This window comes from Gigantopelta aegis, chromosome 4 (genome assembly GCF_016097555.1).
Source record: "Gigantopelta aegis isolate Gae_Host chromosome 4, Gae_host_genome, whole genome shotgun sequence".
NCBI classification, from domain to species: domain Eukaryota; kingdom Metazoa; phylum Mollusca; class Gastropoda; order Neomphalida; family Peltospiridae; genus Gigantopelta; species Gigantopelta aegis.
Window position 1 is genome coordinate 27,386,153 of NC_054702.1, and position 24,013 is coordinate 27,410,165.

The window sequence follows — 24,013 nt, forward strand, 5'->3', positions numbered from 1 at the left end:
ATTCATTAATTCATTCATTATTCATTCGTCCATGGTTTGGTATTATAGTTGCGGTAACTTGTGAGTGCTAATAGCTCTAAAATGACAACAATCGGCAATGGATTGATCAGTGGTATAGCATATATATATATGCTCTTGATTTATCATTTTAGAGGAACAGTTACAATTTTAGGTTAATTTTGTTTTAGTATTCTTCAAAGCATTGTCAACTAAACTTATCAACCATTAAAATTTAATAGTTAACATAAAAAGTGTCTTTTCAACACAAATTATTAGATTTTCATGCCATTTTCGTCAGCCATTTTAACTGTTCGACAACCAATTATCTGACAGTATAATAAACCGTTTTGGTTAACTTACTGACTCCATAAACATCAGTTTTGACATCAAGATAACATTTCTGGATGTGTAGTTCTAAAGATATACAATTTTATTGATGGACTGGTGGCCATGTTTGCACTATTTTCAGAAAATGTCATCTTATATTTTCATAACCTCTGCACCCCAGAGATTACTTTCCACCATGGTGACAAATGTTATACGTCCAGCTCCGGTACACTTCACTTTTGGGGGCGTCTGCTGCAGGACTATAATCGTTAAAAAGTATCTGTTAGTGGACAACATCTTTAAAATTGCAGCAAACTTAGGAATGTCCCTTGTAGCATACATTACATACAGTCACTGATGTTCTAAACAAGAACACGTTATTACTACTATGTTATTGTAGTCTTTAGAATACTCTGTTGGTCGCAAACATGTCATAGTAGCAGCAAACTCGAGAGAGTCCCATAACAAACTATTCTTACTTGTCTATCAACGCTATGCCATTCAGAACCATTTCCCAGCCATCAGTTATTGGTTCAGGAAAGATTGTGTCAATATAGCCACCGACTGGAATCGTCTAAACGAAACAAACACAAAACAAACACTTCTTGAATATATACACACACACACACGGTTTTGACACATCGCGAGTCAACATAAAAATCGTATTCAAAATTATAGGAATATGAATTATAGAAATATTAATAAAAAATTGTATTTATTTATTTAATTTATAATTAATAATTATATAATAATACTGCTGTGCAAACATATCTGACAAAGATATTGTAAACACAAACAATCACAAAAACAAAAAATAAATCGAACTGGAAGTTGAACTTTAATTTACAGTAAAAATAACAGAATATTGTGTCACTATTATTTAGCTTCGTACTCTGTCAGTTTGAGATATTTGTACCTTAATTACACTTCTTATCCATTGTCTAAATTACTTCTTTTTTTTAAAATTCAAATACGTTCAGACGCACGAAGCGACACTGACCGTAATAATTAAAACATACTCACTTAAAAGGGAGATAACTGAATCATGAATTTGTTCACAAAAATATGAATATGATTTCTATATTTTCACTGTAACTAAACACAGAGAACATACTTTTCACCGAATATCACTTTTATGGTTTCTATAATATTTATTCCATAGCCATGTCAGGCTATCCAGCGATCCTACTTTTCCTACGTTTTGGTCTTTGTCCTATTTTCCCTACTTTTTCTTCAAAATACCTAGTTTACCTACTTTTTTCTTTTAAAATACCGCGAATTGAACTTACAGTGTGCATATACCTTGTGTTATTATAAAAGTCAACAGTTATGGGATTTTTTTGGGGGGTGGGCAGCAAGATATATTTCCCAAATTGTGGCAGCATATAATCTCAACATATTAAAGGGACATTCCTGAGTTTTCTCCATTGTAAGATGTTTCTGACAAATAATTCTACGATTAAACTTACATATTAAATATAGTTTCTTGTTTAGAATATCAGTGTCTGTATATTCAATGTGTTTCCGGTCGTCTTAATATTTCTAAGAAGCCCAAACTGGAATCTATAATAAATTATGGAAAACTTAAATTAATCGTGTTAATATGATTACTATGCATGTAAATATGTATATTGTTCATTGTTGTAAAATTAGATTGGTGAAACTAATGGATTAAAAGTTATTTAGTGTCGACGCTTAAAACGTCCATGTATTTCCGCAGTAGTCTTCATTTCGAGCAATATTACGGTTCGAAAATATTTCCGAACACTTTTTATGGAAGATCATGCTTTGTACACATTTTCTCAGTTGTAATAGCTTGTAATACAAATATTTTGTTTCCAAACGTCTTTCAAAGCAACAGTGTTCGTATTAGGTTTGAAGTTTGGAAGAAAAATTAATTGATACGTACGAACTTTCTGCTACTACACGACATTATAATGACCAGAAATGAATTGTATAATCATGTTCAAATTTAATCAAGGAGAATGAATTGACAGTGATACGTACAAACTGTTCAGTAACTACAACATATTAGAATAGAATGCCAAGAAATGGATATAAAGAAAAACTGGTTATTGTCTTAGGGTATCGTCTTTATTCTGCGAACGTTACAATAATGGCGAATAAACCGAAACCCTGACAAGCAGTAATCACCCATTCGACCCGAGCAGGATAAAGCCACTATCTTAAAGACAGGAACCGGCTATTATTTATTCTACAATCCACATTAAACGAATAAATACTGAAATGAAAACTTTTTAAAAAAAAAAAAAAAAGAAGAAGAAATGAACAGTTTTAATTAACAACTTAATACCGTTTTGCTATAATATACATGTAGTAAATATGTTTGGGGTTTTTAAAATAATTATAAAGCATTACCGTATTTCGCCATTCCACTTGTAGACAGTTCCCATCAGGTCCCGCCCACATTCCAGATAATTGACAGACCGCTGAATCGTTATTGCCAAAAAACTGGAATAGTTCGTCACACTCCAATGTTCCGCGGTTGCCCACTGTGGTGGAGGTGGTCACGAGGGAACCATTGTTTACGTCAAGAAGTCCGCAGTCGACTGGAACAAATTTACTTGTATTTAATTAAAATGTTCAACATGTTTGGTTATTATTTTCTCCTAGAAAGTTTAAAGGAAAGGACCTTTTAAACTACTGCTCTTTGGTATTTAATATACGAGAGAGAGAGAGAGAGAGAGAGAGAGAGAGAGAGAGAGAGAGAGAGAGAGAGAGAGAGAGAGAGAGAGAGAGACTCGCGCGCGCGCGCGCGACACAGTACCACCTCAGCCGCGTGTGCATTGAATTTAGCAGGGGTGGGAGTCTAGACGGTTACAACTCTATAGTACTCGGATCAAAAAGGGGTAACATGTTTTCCAGCGTCGCCAATGTGGCCTACGACCAGCCAGTCGTTTTTCAGTAAACGTTTGCAAATTATTTTGACTGATTCGCAAAGTGGTCATTTGGTTTAATGTATAGCGTAAAAAACAGTTTTCTGTCGCATGTTTTGCCGTCCAAAGGTTGGCTTGATTGTAACTTGACCCGAATCCAGTTCTACGTGCTGGAGCAAGTTCAGCCTGCCGTTTGTGTGTGTCTGTGTACACGCACGTTAATCTAACATTTGTATAGCCAAAATCCCACAAATAAAACACCGACCCCTCCATCGCAAAAAGGTAGTAGTATGCTAATAATAATAATAGTAGTAGTAGTAGTAGTAGTAGTAGTAGTAATAGTAGTAGTAGTATTATTATATTATTATTATTATTGTTATGTTATTAGTTATTATGATTATTATTATTATTATTATTATTGTTATGTTATTATTATGTTGGTAAAATGACGTCGCGGTGGGGTGGGTGTAGTCAGGCAGTTTGGTGAAAAAAAATTGCCATTTTGGCAACAAGCATGAAACTTTCAGGTATGATAGAGTGACTAAATGAAAAAAATAGATATGGGGCCATTTAAAAAAATCCAATATGGCCGCCATTTTAAAAATGACCGCCATTTCTTAAGAATTTCATAACAATAATGATAGAAACTGCGGGGTTTTTTTTTTTTTCCTTTCTCGGATTGAGAGACATTATACGAAGAATCATGCAGCGGATGATGTCGAACCGATAGGCACGTGAAAAAATTCCAAGATGGCTGCCATGTTTCAAGATGGCCGTCATTCATTGCACAACAAAAAAAGGAGGTGCAAAAGTTATGGAGGATCGGCTGTACCATAGCATGATTCATGAGCTAATCAACTTTTTGTTTTGTATTTTTCAGGAGTTGTTTTAATGTGAGCAGAATGGCGAGTGAATCATCGGACCAGTTTGACTGGGAAAAGTGTGTTGTGTGTCAGCTCAAGACAGATGAAAAGCTACAATGCCCAGCCAACAGCAAGCGATCAGATGTAGATGTTGGTGTTGGGTATGAGACTTTTGCCAAAAACATATGTTTCCAGCAACTTGGCTGCACATCAGATTCAATAATGGTACCAGCAACTTTATTGAAGTTAACATCAGACAGCACGTTGGCAGAAATCTTCAAAGAGCATCAAGCAAAGTGGCACAAAAACTGTACAGATCGCTTCAATAATACTAAACTGAAACGAGCACTCAAGAGGCAATCCAGTGCGGATGACGATCTGCATACCACCAAAACCACAAGACGCAGTTGTGGCTCACCGTCTCTGGGATCCAACGATGTATGTTTCTTCTGTGGAACTGGAATGGGAAATGGTGATATGCGTAAAGTATCCACATTCAGTTTGGACCAACGAGTTAGAAACTGCGCTCGGATACTGGAAGATACGCTGTTGCTGGGAAAACTCAGTTCAGGAGATATGGTGGCTCAAGATGCACTCTACCATATCAACTGTCTCACTGCCCTGTATAAAAAGGCAGATAAAGCAGTTATGCCAGATGTCGACGATGAAGGAGAAAGACAACTTCATGGTATTGTACATGCTGAGTTGGTATCTTATATAACTGAAGCAAGAGAAGAGTGCAATGAGCAGCCTCTAGTGCTAAAACTAGCTTACCTTGTCAAGATGTACCTTGCACGTTTGGAGCAGCTTGGACTAAGTGTCTCTGGTCGTATACACAGCACAAAACTGAAAAACAGAATTCTAGTACAGTTTCCCGATATGCAAGCCCACAAGAGGGGACGGGATGTCTACCTTGCATTTAAGGATGACATTGCGCTTGCCCTGAACAAGGCCTATAATAGAAACTATGATGATGAAGCCATTATTCTTGCCAAAGCTGCAAACATCATCTGTAGAGACATCTGTCGAAAAGGTGAATCTGAATTCAGAGGTGAATTTTCAAGCATGTGTCAGGAATTGTCAGTTCCACAATCACTCTCCACACTGGTGGCCATGGTCATAGATGGTCCAAACATTGCAAGCCAATCAAGCAATATTGCAGCACCTCAGTCTGTAATAACTCTGGCACAAATTGTTTCTTATAATACCACTATTCGTCGTCGTAAAGGCTCAACTGCAACATTCCACACCACAAAACGAGAACCACCACTACCAATCTATATTGGACTTCTGTTACATGCAAAGACACGAAAGCGAGGTCTCGTTGAGAAACTGCATCAATTGGGGTTGTCAATTTCATATGACAGGGTACTACAGATATCTACAGACATTGGCAATAGTGTTTGCGACCAGTTTGAAAAAGATCACCTGGTGTGTCCTCCGAAGCTCAGAGGTGGTCTATTTACCACTGGTGCCTTTGATAATATTGACCACAATCCCAGTTCCACAACAGCTACGGGATCACTACATGGGACTGGAATATCGCTATTCCAGCATACAGATGCTCATTTTGCTGGACATGAGCGAGATACGATCATTATCAATCCAAATAATGCCAACAGAAGGAAGACGATATCACCTTTACCAGATGCTTACACAACTGTTGCTCCAGTTCTGCGTGAAAACGAACCTGCAGTGCCCGAGTTACCCGGGCCCTTTATTTGTGAATCAGATATGATGACCACCACAATTCAGCAGCAGTACATATGGCTCAATCATGTGTATGACGTGTGTGAGAACAGCTCTACAGACAGTGAACAGGACATGAAAGTATCTTGGGCGGCATTCCATGCTAGCAAAATACAACCCACTGATACCAACACTCCGATTGACATATCTGCCTTGTTGCCACTGTTTGACGATGATTCAAAGTCACATGCAATGATTAAACATGCCATGAACATTATAAAAACTGCTGTAGACTTTCTGAATCCAGGTCAAGTACCAGTCATCGCTTGCGACCAACCGTTATTTGCAATAGCTAAACTCATACAGTGGAATTTTCCTGAATGCCATGGAGAAGACAAAATTTCTGATCATGTTTGGAGGATTCCACATACAGATGGCAGCACTGAAAACCCTTGGCGACTGGCTTGAAGGTAGCGGTTGGACAGCAACTATTACTGAGGCAAACATAGCATCCTCTGGAACAGCAGATTCGTTCATCAAGGCTGCGCATGTGTCACGTACGTTACATGTTCATGAAGTGACAGCGTGTGCTTTTTACATACTCATGAAGAAGAGCTATTCATCTTACACATGCTGTCTTCCAGAAGGGGCTGACCAATTGACATTTGATGAATGGAAAGTTGAGCGATCACACATGAGTCCTCAGTTTCACTTCTGGTTAATAACACTGGACTTTGAGTTGGATGTTTTGACTTTTGTAAAGTCATTACGCGAGGGAAATGTCCAGCTGTACAAGGACGCTTTGACAAAGATCATTCCGTGGTTTCTAACCTTAGACCATCATCACTATTCGCGCTGGTTACCTGTTCACCTTCGTGACATGCTTAGCCTTGAAACTAAACACCCTAATCTGGCAAACGAATTTGAAAATGGGAACTTTGTAGTGCATAAATCATGCAGAGCCTTTTCTGGTATTCCAATAGATCAAGCGCATGAGCAGAACAATAAATGTGTTAAAGGTGACGGTGAAGCCATAGGGCTGACTGAAAGTACATCTGAGTTACTTCGATGGATGGTTGCTGGACCGGAAATTTCCAGACTAATTGCTGAATTTGAAGCTGCAATGGAAGACGTTAATGCAAAAACACCAGATCTTCGTCACCATGAACAGGTCAAAAGCATTCAGCGCTCATTCGAAAAGCAGGTTTTAGCCCTATTCACTGTTTTAGAAACAATGGGTAATCCATTCATGGAAGACAGTCCGGATCTGTTGGTATTGGACACTAAAGATATTGCTGACCAGCGAGTCGTAGATACCGTTCGTAAAGTACAACAGGTCGGAAAGGACAATTTTGAAAGTCTTGTGAATGATCGAATTGACAAGAGACACAAGTCGCTCTTCGAGCCAATATGTCATAACAAATTGCCACTCTTCCAATGTCTGCCAGAACGAATGTTATCACATGATAAGCAGCAGATTAACGCACTCAAGAAAAGCTGTGCTCTCTTCTCTCAACTGTACATTTCCAGCCAGGTTCGTGGTTGTAATCTTGACGACTTCTTTTGGCACGAGAATCAGCCATCGCCACCAGCATTGGCCCAGTGTGGCCAGATGCGTTCTGGAACAAAATCGGATCTGACCACCATTCTTGAAGCCTTGGTAATGTGTCCTCATGACCGACCCCGTGTTGAAGTTCTACTTCTTGACGGCGCTGTTGCTGTGAACTTGTTGAAACCAGGTGCTTGCAAAACATTTCAAGAATATGGAGAACATGTGTTCTTGAAATATACTCTTCAAAAGAAGAAATGCAAAACCACATTGTCGTAACATTTGGAGAATTGATTTAATTATTGAATGGTGAGTCCGATAATTACCAAATGTTGCAGGATTGTTCACAATTCACTCTAGTCCATTGTGAGTAAGTGATAGGACACACCACCAAGGTCAAGGTCATCTGGAGTCAATACCGGGTGTGGCCTCCGCGTGTGTTGACAACTGCCTGGCACCGCCTGCCCATTGAAGCAACCAGAGTACGGATGACGTCCCGGGGGATGGTGGCCCACTCGGCCTGCAAGGCTGCTGCCAGCTCGGGCAGGGTCTGGGGCTGTGGTTGTCGCTGTCGGAGGCGTCGGTCCAACTCGTCCCATAGATGCTCAATTGGGTTCAAATCCGGTGATATCGATGGCCAAGGAAGGACATTAATGTTGTTGTTCTGTAGGAAAGCCGTTGTGAGACGTGCTGTGTGAGGCCTGGCGTTGTCATGTTGGAACACTGCGTTGGCGTTGGCCATAACTGGAACGATGTGTGGCCGGAGGATCTGGTCAATGTAGCCCTGTGCATTCAGGTTGCCCTGCACGTGGACCAGGTCAGTTCTGCCAGTGTGTGAGATGGCTGCCCACACCATGACACTACCCCCGCCGAATCTGTCCACTTCCTGCACGCAGTTTGCCGCATAACGTTCACCACGACGCCTATACACGCGACATCTTCCATCATGACGTCGGAGCAGAAATCGGGACTCGTCACTGAACCACACCTGTCTCCATCGCAGTTGAGGCCATTGTCGATGAATCTGGCACCACTGCAGTCGGAGTCGACGGTGTTGTGGTGTTAAGATGACACCTCGAACTGGACGTCTGGCACGAATTCCTACCTCACGTAGGCGGTTCCGTACGGTCTGGTCGGATATCCTGCGCAAACCTGGTATTGCTGCGGCTGTGGAGGTGGCAGTAGTCAATCGTTCCCGAAGGTGGCGTACCCGGATGTAGCGGTCTTGCCCGGGGGTAGTGACCCGTGGTCGACCGGATCTAGGGAGGTCACGTGTTGATCCATGTTGCTGGTAACGGTCCCACAGTCTGGAGATGGTGCTTGGGGACACATGGAATGCCCTGGCAACGGCCGTTCTGGATTCGCCTGCGTCTAGTCGGCCGATGGCATTGTTTCTCTGCGGTTCACTGAGACGTGGCATGTCCTGGATTGTCAACTGTCGGCCAGATACAGAGGCCAGGCAAGCGAACACCCTGCACTTTTATACTGTCGGTGTTCATGTTGCACGTGCAGACAACGCACGTGCAGTGGTGACATGGTTTGCACGTGGCTGCGTTTTTGCGAATATTCACATTTTGGAACTTTATTGTACAGTAGCTGCGTTTTATCGAATGTAACCGTGGGAATGTGTTTGGGACATGCAATGACCTTATATTCACAAAGCATGAACCGGTAGGAAACATAAAATCGGAGTTATAACCCATTTGTACCCTTTTGCGTTTCTTTTTTTGAAGAGTATATTTAACATCACAACTGCAGGATGTGAGCAAACGGCTTGACATTGTCTGGGATGAATACATCCATGATAGCCTGAAATCAATGTCGAGAAGCAAACGAGGGAAAGGTGTGCGAAGACGCGTGGAAGCAAACAACAGGATTCCCGGAAACTGGAATGCCTTCCTTAGGGTTGATGAAAATAAGGCAGAGCTGTTCCTGTTCCTTGCAGAACTGTCTATAAGTTTAAAAGAGGGAACCAAGCAAGTCGTCTCGACACGAGGACATGGTGTTGTGTGCAACTCTGATATCGATACTCGCAACCTATCACCATGTACACACGAAGAAGCCGATACCAGGATCTTACTTCATGCAGCGGAATGTGCTAAGCAGGGATTCAATACAGTCATGATTAGAACTGTAGACACGGATGTGATGATCATAGCTATTTCCATGTTCCAACATCTGGGAATCAGTGAACTATGGATTGCATTTGGAACTGGGAAGAATTTCCGCTATGTTCCCATACACGACATCGTGAAAGAGCTTTGACCAACAAAGGCACGATCTCTGATAGCGTTCCATGCCTTTACAGGGTGTGATCAGACCTCTTCGTTCGCTGGCAGAGATAAAAACACAGCATGGGCAACATGGAAGGTGTATGATGAAATCACATCAGCATTCGTTTCACTGAGTTCAATGCCTACAGAAGACAGATTAAAGGAGATCATGCCAGAGATTGAGCGTTTCGTGGCACTCATGTATGACAGAACGAGTACCTGCACAACTGTCAATGAAGCACGCACAGATCTATTCACCAGGAAAGGACGAAGTATTGAGAATATACGACCAACGTATGGAGCCCTGGTTGAACACACAAAACGGGTGGCATACCAGGCCGGTTATTGTTGGGGACAGTCCCTTACACCAGACCCTACATTGCCGTCTCCTGCTGAATGGGGATGGACGAGATCAGCTAATGGACCATGGCAACCGTATTGGACAATGCTCCCAGAAGCATCGAAGGCAATTCAGCAGTTGATCAAATGTGGCTGTAAACTGACAAATGGATGCCGCGGACACTGCAAATGTGTAAAAGCAGAACTCAAATGTACCAGCCTGTGTTCATGCAATGGTGACTGTGAACGTGATTAGTCATCGTCATGCAGTGTGCAGTCTCTTACCTACTGGTGTGCAAAATTATATTCTTTACCCTTTGGCTTTTTAAAATTATATAGTGACAAAAAAATTGAATGTCGTACATCGAAATCTATAAAAATAGATAGCGGCCATCTGGAAAATGGCGGCCATCTTGGATTTGTTAAGTGCTAATCGATTCTACATTGTCGAGTGCATATTTCCTCATAAAATACATCACAACTAAAGCTTGTAAGTCGAAAAAAACAAGTTCTTATGGAGTGGCAGCCATCTTGAAAATGGCGGCCATATTGGATTTTTTTCAAATGGCCCCATATCTAATTGTTTTTCATTTAATCAAACTCTATCATTCCTGAAAGTTCCATGCTTGTTGCCAAAATGGCACAATTCACCCCCAAATATGCACCAAACTGCTGGACTAGTGGGGGCGTTGTTACAGAAACATTACATAATTTTAGAGGGGGACCCGTGAGTGTTCTCAACGTTACTGGTATAAACAAATATATATTTTGAGGTTTATTGCCCCTTGCAATTTTGCGCATTTTAAATGTGACTACATTCAGCAAAATAACCTTTTCTTTATATTTATTTGCGGTAAAATTCACTTTTTAAAAAAAAATTCCCTAAGCAGCCTTAAAATTGCAATCGATGAAAAATCATTAAGTTCAAACCCTGTTGTTAGTTTGTGTACTGTCCGTAGTTAGTTTCTCTTTCAGATAATCTTATTTTTATTATTAACGTTTTGGGAGTACTACAGGGGCAATGTTACGCTATCCATATGTCTATGGAAAACGTACACAAAAGGGTCCACTAGATTCATATACAAACACACACACCCCCCCTTCAGACCACACACTGTTCGTACAGTACTTAGTGTGTATTCCTCCTGTTCCAGATGGTTCGGTAATATGGATCAATCAAATACTTATTTACCGCCTATATATACTCAAAGACAAAAGTTATTGTGACATGGATTGTTTGGAGTAATAAATTTGTGAATGGATTTATGGATGTAAACCAGAGAAAATGTGCATGAAACAGCTCAAATAAATGCAACCAAGCAGTCGCTGCAGCGATTTCATGCTTTGTGCAAGAAACATGGAATATTCGGGTGAAATGCTGTCCAGTGTTCACCATAAAAGGTCATACATTCTGTAGCAAATCGTTGCCACTCTGTGCAGCCTTCAGAAGTCCAGAAGTCAGAAAAACACCATTAGTGACTTGTTTGATACAATTTCGTCATGCCACGCCTCAGTGAAAATGAGAGATGGCGAGTCATAGGGATGCTTGAATCTGGACCTCGCAGCGTGACGTCGCACGTCAATTCAACGTCCACAGAAACACCATATGTCACTTATGGCAACGATATCAACAAAACAACCAGGTCAGGGACCGTCCTCGTAGCGGCCGACCACCCGTGACAACCCCTCTCCAAGACACATGGATCCGAACCACGCATCTGCGAAACAGGTTTCAGCCAGCAACCATCATAGCCCGTACCATCCCTTTCTCTAGCCCGAGTACTCTGACTGTAAGAGAGCTAGACGGACATTTGAACATAAATACGCTCTTATTACAGTCAGAGACCTTATTACAGTCAGAGACCAAGCTATGTATTTGTTTGGCAATTCCCGACAACCAAAAAGTTGGCAAAGATTTCCGCTCTAATATCACAACAATCCTATGTTTGACGTTAAATACTTTTACATCGATCATTTTCGAGTTAACTGATTAAAACAAATCCACACACTACAGAAAGAAACCCGACAGCACCCACATTCAGCTAAGCTTCAGCAAACTCCGGACAGCAGAATTCTAAGTTCGCCGACCTATATCGTGACGTTGCGTCACATGATCGCCCACTCAGCCATTCCGTCTACTAGGCGGAATCGCCCAGTGGGCGATCACGTGATCTACGTCACGAAATAGGTCACCGAGCTTTGTAATTCTTGCGACGGAGTGTCACGAAGCGTAGCTGAATGTGGGTGCTGTCGGATTTCTTTCTGTACTATCCAGATGTTTAGATTAATCGCGTACGACTAACGATAAATTTACCTATAGATGCAAAGTCGTGATTGTCGACGTTTAACATGCTTCTGTTACTAAAATAAATTAATGTATAAGCGTATTATCAGTCCGTATATGTTGTTATTAATTTTAATAACTTATTTTGGTTGTTTGGGGTTGTTTTTTTTGGGGGGTGGGGGGTGGGGTGGGGGTTCTATTTAACTTACGTCTCAGAGGACGGTCAGGCCTTCTCGTTACATGAGCTTGGTAAATCGTTTTGACACTGCGGTTATTCAAGGGATGCCCGTCACGTGACTAAAACATAATACGTCACACCTCTGCTCTCTAAATAGCCGTTATTTTTCTTTGAATTATGGACCGTGACATAATTCAATTATTTTTATAAAATATCAATAATAAGTGGGATATTGTGCTTATGTAAATGGTTCAATAAAGTAATTTTATGGACAAATCAAATGTATATATTTTCAGATCATACTTTGTTGGGTCATTAATTAGGTCAACCATCCGTGACGGAGTGCCTTTAATCACCACTATTAGCATTACGTTTGGCTCGTTTATGTTTAATTAGCCTTGAACAATCAATTAACATATAACTATCTAAAATGGGTGAATGGTTTAATAGATATATAATTTATTGCAATAGGCCTACTGGCCTTTGAGCATTCATAATATACATACATATAAAATAAAATAAAATATGGTGGTATATAAACACACACACATACACACACACACACACACACACACACACACACACACACACACACATATATATATATATATATATATATATATATATATATATATATATATATATATATATACTGCAGTTGCATGAACAGGTAATTAATTAAACATATACTTAAATATTGTCGTGTTACGAAGAAGCTTTAGATATATACTACTCAAAAGAATTTAAGGGTCAGACGATATTTTCGACATTATTTTCTGAATGTCAATTATATTAGCTAGACCATAATGTCACGCATGGTATTGTTCCATTTTGACGAAAGTGGGTCTAAGCAACCCATAAATGAATTAAAATCCACTGTCATTGACACTGTCGACTAGTTCTAATGGCGAAAACATGCTTACATTTGCACGTAAATTAGGGCGAAAGCGAAAGGTCTGCTTAGTGCCCATAACTTGCTTTTTCACAAAGCGCTTCATTTGCACGCTTTGCACGTGTATTCCATGTTCCCAATGCTGAATTTCCGTATAATTGGAGCTTGCGTTCGTGTACGGTGCACACTCCAACTTCGACAATGGTACGACTTCAACTGACTATCGAAGATCGAGGAAGGGCTATTGCTTGGTTTCAGGATGGCAATACGCAAAGAAATGTTGCTCTGAGACTTGGTGTCAGTCAGAGTGTCGTTGGCCGACTGTGGCAACGGTACCAAGCAACGAATTCTGTTCGAAATCCTCCACGTTCGGGAAGACCCCGAAGCACTACAAATAGAGAGGACCGCTACATCACCAATATGGCTCTACGTCAACGCACAACCACTGCACGCCGATTACGTGACAATCTGCGGACTGCGACTGGAACTCGAGTGTCTGATCAAACAATACGCAATCGTCTGAGAGCCAATAATCTACGCTGCCGTCGCCAGGCTGTTCGACCACCACTCCTACCACGTCACAGAACGGCCAGACGTCACTGGTGCACGCTTCATCTGCGGTGGCAACGTGTTCAGTGGGGTCGAGTGGTGTTCACTGATGAGTCCAGGTTTAGTCTCCAGTTCAACGACGGTTGGGTTCGTGTCTACAGACGTCCTGGGGAGCGCTTCGCTGACGTTAACGTTAGACAACGTCACCGGTTCGGTGGTGGCAGCGTCATGGTGTGGGGCGGCATCTCTATCCACCACAGGACCCCCCTCTATGTGGTGGATGGCAATCTGAATGGAATCCGCTATCTGAATGAGATTGTCCGGCCGTTGGTTCTCCCAGGCCTTCAGCAGATTGGCGGCGGGGCAGTTCTGCAGGATGACAATGCCAGATCCCACCGCGCCAGGGTGGTAACGGACTTTCTCAGACAACAAGGTATCGCCAGGATGGATTGGCCAGCATATTCGCCTGACTTGGCCCCAATAGAGAACGCCTGGGACGAATTAGGCAGGAGAGTTCGGGATAACCATGCCCCTCCGGCCAACCTTCATGATCTGGGTCAACTTCTTATGGCAGAGTGGCAGGCCATTCCCCAAGAGTTCTTCAGACGTCTGATCAACAGCATGAGGCAACGATGTGTCGAGTGTATTCGCGCCAGGGGTGGATTCACACACATTAAACGAATGTTCTAATGTGTAAAATCCATGTTTGACAACCTTCAACTTTGACAGCATGTCATGTGACTTTCTTGTATACATTGACGTTTATTTGTGGTTTTTTGTAAATATGGAACAATAAATAAAAATTTTGCTGTAGTTTACATCATCAATCTAATACACTCTGAAACTTATTTGGTTATACATTTTTGACCCTTAAATTCTTTTGAGTAGTATATTATTCCTTAGCTGAAATGCTTTAAAACAATACACAGCTACATTTCTAAATACCTGAGCATTATTATTGTTACACAAATCAATGAATTTGAACATACTAGGGTATTTTCTAAAATATTGTGGAATATACCTTTTTCGTATGCTATCATATAGTGGACAGACAAGTACAAAATGATGTGCATCCTCTATATCATTTACATATATGACACATTCTGTCTTCTAATAAAATAGGGTTAGGCTTGTTCCATCTTCTTGTTTTAACCGATAATCTATGCGATGCTACACAAAGTCTCGACAATGCATATCTAAATTTCTCAACATAAACATAATCCAAATATTGCTTATAACAAAATAATTGTGGAAAACGTTTATAAATAAAGTAGCTTTAGAGGATTCATTTAATCGTGATCTCCAGCTTTGTACATATATGACTTTTTTTCTTGTAAACGTTGCCGTAAAGCGGACCAAAAACTTCTGAAAATCCAGTGGCATTCAACAGGTTTCTAACATGCATAGCCCAATTAATCTTAGTAGGAGATACAATAATGTCGTGTAACATCATATTATAGCATATTTTAATATAGTTTCTATCAGATGCTTTAATAATTTTTAACCAAATTTAATATCAACGGATATCTTCCCAATTCATCATACACAAAATCATTCTGACAGCTCTGTTTCACCCCTAATGTTTGTTTACAAAAGTTCAAATGCATTCTTTCTAAATACAATCCTGAGGTAAAACTCCATACTTAACAGCCATAGCATAAAATAGGATATATATGTTTATCAAAAATACTGCATACATGGTTTCAGTGACACAAATGATTTTAAGTACTTTCTCTTTTGATATATGCCTTTATGTGCCTGACACACTAGTGTGTTTTACATTTCAATATACGAACCCTTTGGTGAAATATGAAAATCTACTTACAATTTCTGCATTACTATCACCATATTTAAAGTGCACTCTATTAGCCAACCTACCACCTTTTCGAACTAATTTCCAACGAATCCAATAATCATGAAGAGTATCTAAGCATAATTGTAAGTCATCCTTATTATCTGCCAGTAGCACTATGTCATCTGCATACAATAATAAACATAATTTGACCATCTCAATATCAATTCCCTTGATACCTTTAACAATCAAAGTTTCTTCTAAGTCATTAATATACATTGCAAACAAAACAGATGAAATACATTCTCCTTGTCTTACTACATTTTCACATATAAAAGGTTCAGATAACGTTCCATGAATTTTAACAAAAGACTTTGTGCAACTATACCTACTCTGTATAATATTTAACATTCTTCCTCTAATTCCAAGTTTTAAAAGTTTATACAATAAATTGTCTCTCACTACATAATCAAAAGCTTTGAAAAATCAACAAAGGCACAAAATAATTGTTTACCACTATTCATAAAATGTGTACTCAAAGAATGCAAAACATATATAGTATCTGTAGTGTCCATGCCTGTGCGAAATCCAGAATGTACTTCAACATAAATGTAATAGTTTTCTGCCCATGTAGTCAGGCGATTGTTCAATAGCTTTGTAAAAAGTCTGTCCAAACAGCAGAGTACAGTGATTCCTTATTAACGTCATTGACACTGCCCTCTTTATGTAATGGTATAATATAACCTCAGCCCATGACTGGGGGAAGTGTCCAGAACTAAAAACTGTATTAAACAATGTACACAGATAGATAGAACACAAGTGTATATTATCGATTTAAAGATTTTGAATTGGACAGTTATATGTGCTTAAATGTTCTTTTTTTAGGCACCAGTTGGGGAGAACATCACTCTTTATTTTTGATAGCGAACAAGTGTATATTGGCAATTTAAAGACGTACAATTGGCGGTTCCTAGTTAACGACCCGGTAGCGAAAATTGCCATACCATCCAGTGGAAAAAGGCACGATTAAAATCGAGAGTTCTGTGACAATTAAGTTATCCTGTGAGAAAGAGGACATAAGCGCCTACTCCAAAGAAAAAGTAAAAACAAAATCTAAACAAGGTGGATGACAGAAAACAAATACAGAGAGAGAGAGAGAGAGAGAGAGAGAGAGAGAGAGAGAGAGAGAGAGAGAGAGAGAGCGAGAGAGAGCTGGGGGAGGGGGGGGGGGGGGGGATAGAAGAAACTATATAGATATTAACGAATCTCCCCTAAAAATGAAACCAAAAACTAAGAAACACCTTTTCCGTTTAAAATAAAATAATAACCACCCCCCCCCCCCCCACACACACACAAAATACAATGTAAGTAAAGGATAAAAGGAGTGGGGGAAATCCCGAAATACACACACACACACACACACACACACACACACACACACACAAAAATAGTACAAATAATAATAACTGAAAAACAAGCAATAATAAAAAAAAATGCATAAAAGAACCAGAACGACAAAACAAAACCTTATAAAATTTATAAAATGAAAATGGCCTTTACTTGTGTTAGTGGTGATGTACACTTTGCTTCCATACTCCCGTGTGCCTCCTGTATCGGACCCAGTGTCACAGAACAGAGAGCAGTTTCCATTTTCATCAAACCTGAACATAACACAGCGATCATCTCTCATACAAACTCCAGTACATACCAGCACGCGTGAAACCATGCCATTCCAAAGACGACAACTGGATGTGATCGTATTTGAAACCTTCCAAAATGTTTTTTCCTCCAAGGAGAATATTCCGACAGTAAATATTACCAAACATATGATGTTCAACAGACCGGGAATGTTCGCCGTAATTCTATAGAAGATGGTCATATTAGAGGGTTTTAAAAATTTGTTATCGTCAATATTTCAGTGCAGTAAGTAGTCACAAAACGCACACAATGCCAAGTCCTCACAACACAATATTCCAACGCAAATGTAAATACACTTAGATGGCAACTGACTGTGTCTATCCATTTCAACCAATCACATACTTGCATTTGGAGCGTCTTATCCAAGATGAACCGACTGAAAAGCCGTCTTAATGGAGCGCTGCGTGATTGGATGTAGTTTAACACGATTGTGTAACCACGTATCAGGATAGGACAGAATACCATATGAACCGACCATGAAAGGAGATTCTACATAAGCAGATACTTCAGTTCTAGGCCAAAAACACTCAAATGGAAAGAACCCTTTACTTCTCCAAAGGGGTGTGTTATTAAAACAAACACTATACATTATAGAATAGAATATATTTTTAACGACACCCCAGCACAAAAAAATGCATCGGTTGTTGGGTGTCAAACTACGGTAAATGCAAACCATTGAGCATTTTTTATAGATAATCGTATTAGCTATGTATTGAAATATATTTTTGAATCGTAGATATTTGAATTATTTATATGTACTACAAAACAAAACAGCAAGAAAAAACCCCAACAAAACCAACTATGTATTTTTAAAGATAATATTAACTCTGTATTTAAAGATATTTTTGAAACGTAGATATTTCGAGTGTACTACACTATAAAACATATTATGCTCTATTGTGTTATAGTTGAAGTTTATTATACTATTTTTGCTTTGCTGCGCATTTCATTCATTTCAACTTATTTTCGTGCTTATATCCAATTAAGGCTCAAGCACGCTGTCTTGGGTACACACCTCATCTATCTGAGATGTCTGTCCAGGACAGTGGGTTAGTTGTTAGTGGATAGTGAGAGAAAGAGCAGTGGGCGTAGTCGTCTTAAACCTACCCATCGAGTCGTTAAAACTCGCTCTGGGTGGGAGCCGGTACGGGGTTGCGAACCCTATATCTACCAGCCTTATGTCCGATGGCTTAACCACGACACCAACAAGGGGCGACGGGGTGAGTTGGGCAGAATTCGGAATAGCAATCAGTGAAAAGGTTAATGGAATTGAAATTAATAATAAAGAAGTAATGAAAAAGCCAAAAATTAAAAATAATTGACTGCTTGGCAGAATATATATATATATATATATATATATATATATATATATATTTTTTATAATTTGGAGCATTTTACAAGGACAATCCAAAAATTAATAAAAGAAAGAATAGTATTTAATAACAATTTGATACAAACTTTTGAACGAAGGTCTAATGGTTTAATGAATGGATGGATGAATTAATGAATGAATTAATGAACGAACGAAAGAATTAATGTTCAATGACACCCCAGCACGTATAAAGGTTTAAAGTCTGATCTATATGTCCACGTGTGTGGCCTCGTTAAGAAAGTTGGGTCAGTCGTGATTTAAAGGTCGACCGAATAACATGTTGGACCATGATAACAGCGATATCGCGATCAGCCAAAAATTAAAGTTGTAAGAATGTCATGTGGGATGACGGTGTAGATGATATTACGCTGAATAAGTGGCGACGGATATTGAACGAGATTATATGTTCAGTGAATAGACGGATTTGTCATTATCACAGACGGTGTCAATGTATAATGTGGACACGTTTGGGGATTTGTTTCTAAAATTTGACATTACTAATGACGTATCCGCAGAAGAACGCAAACAAGAAATAAACAAGTCAACCAGATTTGCGCTTCCCGTGGACGATGAGGCTATCCAGAGACTGTTGTTCGACACGGAGAGTGCCAACACCTGGAAGAACACAAAACAGGCGCTCGGCGTCTTCGAGGATTGGCGTGACCAACAAGTGGATGACATTCCTGATTTAACTCATTTCAGTGTTGAGGATATAAACAAGTGGCTTTCGAGACTTTTAATCGAAGTTAGAAAGGCGGATGGATCGCCCTACCCTCCCAAATCGCTCTATTCGATACTAGCGGAGCTGCGTAGGTTTTGTCGTGAAAACGGAAATCATATCAACTTTCTGGATACCAAAAACAGTGAGTGTTATTCTTTTCGGAAGATGCCCAAATGTCGAAATTAACATCGGAAGGTTATTGCACAGATATTCGCCAGGCAGATGCTGTTACCGAGGAAAGTGAAACAATGTTGTTGGGAAAGACATCTTCTCGGAGATAGCAGTAGTGCAAGCTTGTTGAGCAATATGTTTTTATAATTGTAAGTTGTTTTGTTTACGAGCACGTGACGAACATCGCTATCTTGAGGTATCCCAAATCACCTTTTGTTCTGACCAAGAGGGGCGGTACATAGAATTCGTTGGAAAAACAGAAAAAAATATAATGGTGGACTAGAACATCGTTCTGTGCAAGTGAAATCTTTACGTCATCACACGAACAGTGATGGGGCGGGACGTAGCCCAGTGATACAGCGCTCGCTCGATGCGCGGTCGGTGTGAGATCGATCCCCGTCGGTGGGACCATTGGGCTATTTCTCGTTCCAGCCAGTGCACCACGACTGGTATATCAAAGGCCGTGGTATGTACCACCCTGTTTGTCGGATGGTGCATATAAAAGATCCTTTGCTGCTAATCGAAAAGAGTAGCCCATGAAATGGCGACAGCGCGTTTCCTCTCTCAATATCTGTGTGGTCCTTAACCATATGTCTGACGCCATATAACCGTAAATAAAATATGTAGAGTGCGTCGTTAAATAAAAAAACATTTCTTTCTTTCTTTCGAACAGTGGCCTCCCACGTATGTATGAGCTTTATCTGTCAAAACGTAATAAACAGGGGCTTTTCTAGCGAAGACAGCTTGCCGGGAAGGACGGGGATACTATCCGGTTCAGTACTCAACCTTTGGGAGTACACTATCTTGCTTCACTAATGAAGCGCATGTGCCAAAGTGCTGGTCTCAAGGGTAACTTCACTAACCATTCTAGAAAGCGTACATGTGCGACTCGACTTTATTGTGCTGGCATCCCAGAACTAGAAATCAAGAGAGTACGTACGTAAGTACAAACGCCCATCATCAACCATGCTCGCCGACATTTCAAATCAGCTGGATTCGCCGAATACAACAAAGAAGATTCATTGCGAAACATCACAAGCAGCCCGTCACAGTGTGCTCGGAGATATCCCAAATAAGCTGGAACCGACCACTACAGCCAAGAATAAGTGCGAGACACTCTAGCTTGTTACTGGCACCGCCCCCAATCCAAATGCAGTTCATGTGTCATATACCAACTGTGTGTTCAATTTTAAAGACGCCTCTACAAGGTCTGTGAAAATGTGATAAATGCTGTCTTGATACAAACAGGGTTTGTTTTGTTTTGTGCTTTTGTGGTTGGGGTTTTGTTGTTTTATTTTTTTTTTTTGTGTGTTGTTGTTTGTTGTTTGTGGGGTTTTTTTTGTGGGGGGTGGGTGGGGGGTGGGCAAGACCCTGATTTGTTTTTAGATGTATTACTTTATTTTGTTGTACTTTTTATAAACTAGTACGTACACACACACACACACACACATATATATATATATATATATATATATATATATATATATATACGTTTTGACCACAGACATCAACGTTCAGGTCTGTTTATCAACAAACCGAAACACATTCCATAGTTTGCACGTGCATCACGCAGTTGCCTTGTACACTTGCGAGGGGTGTCATTATAGATTTTGACAATTTCCAGGAAGGTCACTAATCACTCTGGAACATTATTTCTGTCAATATTTTTCACTTCTGACCTCAATCGTCCTTCAAGATGTTTGGTGGTCATAAAACCTACTGTAATACTGAACTACAGGTTGTAATGTATGCCCAATTAACAAAGAAAGAAAGAAATGTTTTATTTAACGACGCACTCAACACATTTTATTTACGGTTATATGGCGTCAGACATATGGTTAAGGACCACACAGATTTTGAGAGGAAACCCGCTGTCGCCACTACATGGTCTACTCTTCCGATTAGCAGCAAGGGATCTTTTACTTGCACTTCCCACAGGCAGGATAGCACAAACCATGGCCTTTGTTGAACCAGTTATGGATCACTGGTCGGTGCAAGTGGTTTACACCTACCCATTGAGCCTTGCGAAGCACTCACTCAGGGTTTGGAGTCGGTATCTGGATTAAAAATCTCATGCCTCGACTGGGATCTGAACCCAGTACCTACCGGTCTGTAGACCGATGGCCTACCACGACGCCACCGAGGCCGGTATATGCCCAATTAATTCGCTATTATCACATAACCATCCCCCACAGCTAATATAGCTCACAATTTTGGAAATTGTAAATTCTTATTAGAGTTCCCCTACTTTATAATATATATATATATATATATATATATATATATATATATATATATATATATATATATATATATATATATATATATATCGTTAAAAGTGTATATTTGTCTCTACATGACAGGCTTGTTTCGTGAGAGAGTTGAATTGCTCTCACTCATCAGATGTAGATTTAATTACACCGTCAACGGAAAGCTGATGACGTAATGGACTCTGTGACGTCGAGGTTACGTCACTATGCAGGTCTATAGGTGATGTGTGGTATGCGCACAGAAGGTATTTGCGTCTGTGTCGACATGCTGATACGAGTTTATTCTTGGAGTTTAGTGTGCTGGTTTCAGGTTTATACATTATGAACAGTTTTTCCTTCAGGCAGAGGTTACATCTTTTGCTCGCTGGAGAGTATGGCTTTGCTTTGGATAAAATGTTCCACTTAATGGTGTATGGGGTGAATCTATCCTTCAGTGTCCAAATGTACTGACTTAGCGCTGTTGCGTTCTTCTGTGTTGCGTTTTGAAAACTGCTCGTGTGCGCGGTATATCTCGTCTTAAATGTGTTCTCGGTCAAACCAACGTATGTTTCTTGCTTGTTGTCATCGAGTGTATTAACGGTAGCTTGATATATTACTCCTTTTTGCAAGCATTTACCCTCAAGTGGACATTCAGCACTTCGTCTACAGTTGCATTCTCTGGAGGGAACGGCGTCTTTGTCTCTGTGTTGTTGAAGTAGAGTTTTGTTATGCGCTGAAATTATTTTCCCAACATTAGGCATGCAGCTATAGCTAATTTTAACGGTGTTTCGATTTATAATTTTGTGGAGAGGGTTGCTTTTGGGAAAGCACTCATCAAGTAATCTGAGGAACTGGTGACCTACGTTGGTTTTCACGTTGGAGCTATATGGTGGGTTGTACCAGGTGATGTTCCTATTGCGGTTGTTTCTGCGTCTGTTGTTTTCTGCTGTTGGGGTGTATTTGAGGTTATAGTTATATCCGCTCTTGAGTAAAGCTTCCTTATATGGGCGTTTCGCTTCTTCAAAGATGCACTCATTCGAAGATATATCAGAAAGTCTTTTATTTATTGTTTTTGGTATACTGCGGATGATATTTGGAGGGTGGTTGCTCTTGTTGTGGATGTATAAAGGTGTGTTGTTTGGTTTCATATAGGGTTTGACTGAGCTCTTTTCGAGATCTAGAGTTACGTCTAAGTAATCTACAGATTTTTTGTTGGCGACTATGGTGATCTTGAGTTTATGGTTTGCAAATATTCTGCAAATATCTTTTTTGATTATCTCTATGGTTCTCGGTGACTCATTGAATGCGGCTAGGCCATCGTCGCGATATAGTTCTATATTGTTGCCGTATTTGGCTTGTAGTTCTGAAAGAAGAAAGAATCCGACAATTTCGCAAATTTCTGCTCCATCATATATATATATAGTCAAACCTGTCTTAAGCGGTCATACAAGGGAGTAGATAAAAGTAGCCGCTTAAGACAGGTGGCCGCTGATTACAGGTTGCGACATATAGTCTTTAAAACATATCTTGTTGTTTCTTGTTTTAGCGTCTTTACTGCTAATTAATGGATGTGTGCTTCACAGTTTACTATAAATAAGCTTTTGACATGTCGCCTCCTTCAGGAAAAACTGCAGCTGGAATGTATTAAATTAACCGTTCTCAACCAGTTTGTTTTCTCTTTCCATTTAATTATTTAATTTCTACTTCATGCGGTGTATTGTCATAGTAAGTGAATCTACAGATGTCAAGCGTAGCCTGCCCAGAGGCAATTACATGCTTTCCATAGTCATACTTTCTTTTGTGATACACAGTAGAGATGTCGGGACTGAATGGGTACTAGTATTCCTGAAGGTGTGAAGATCGGCTATTTTCTGCACCTTATCGCTCTTGTTATATCCCTTTTATGTAATGGTAAACATTTACTGTGGCCGCTTAATACTATAAGTTGTAGAAGGCTCGGGATAAAAGAACACACAAAGGGTACATACAAAGCCATATACCCCGAGAGATGCTTCTACAACGAATTTATCTTACCGACATGTTAAACCATACAGCCAAATAATCAAAATAACGCCAGACAATAATTGTTAACGATTTATTAACGGAGCCGTACCACGCGAACGAAACCACTTGCCAGTGACGAAAAATAGTTCAATCGATAAACGAGTTT

The 24,013-nt window shown here is 40.0% G+C and overlaps 1 protein-coding gene across 1 annotated transcript; it reads left to right on the plus strand.

The window, feature by feature from the left end:
* Window positions 1-19,150: 19,150 nt before the first annotated feature.
* On the plus strand, window positions 19,151-19,609 carry LOC121369771. Its single transcript, XM_041494829.1, has one exon. The coding sequence runs from the start codon at window positions 19,151-19,153 to the stop codon at window positions 19,607-19,609; it is 459 nt and encodes a 152-aa protein (XP_041350763.1).
* The last annotated feature ends 4,404 nt before the right edge of the window (window positions 19,610-24,013 follow it).

Excerpts from the sequence above, each read along its gene's own strand:
- LOC121369771 (XM_041494829.1), top strand. The coding sequence starts at position 19,151 with ATGTATAATGTGGACACGTTTGGGGATTTGTTTCTAAAATTTGACATT.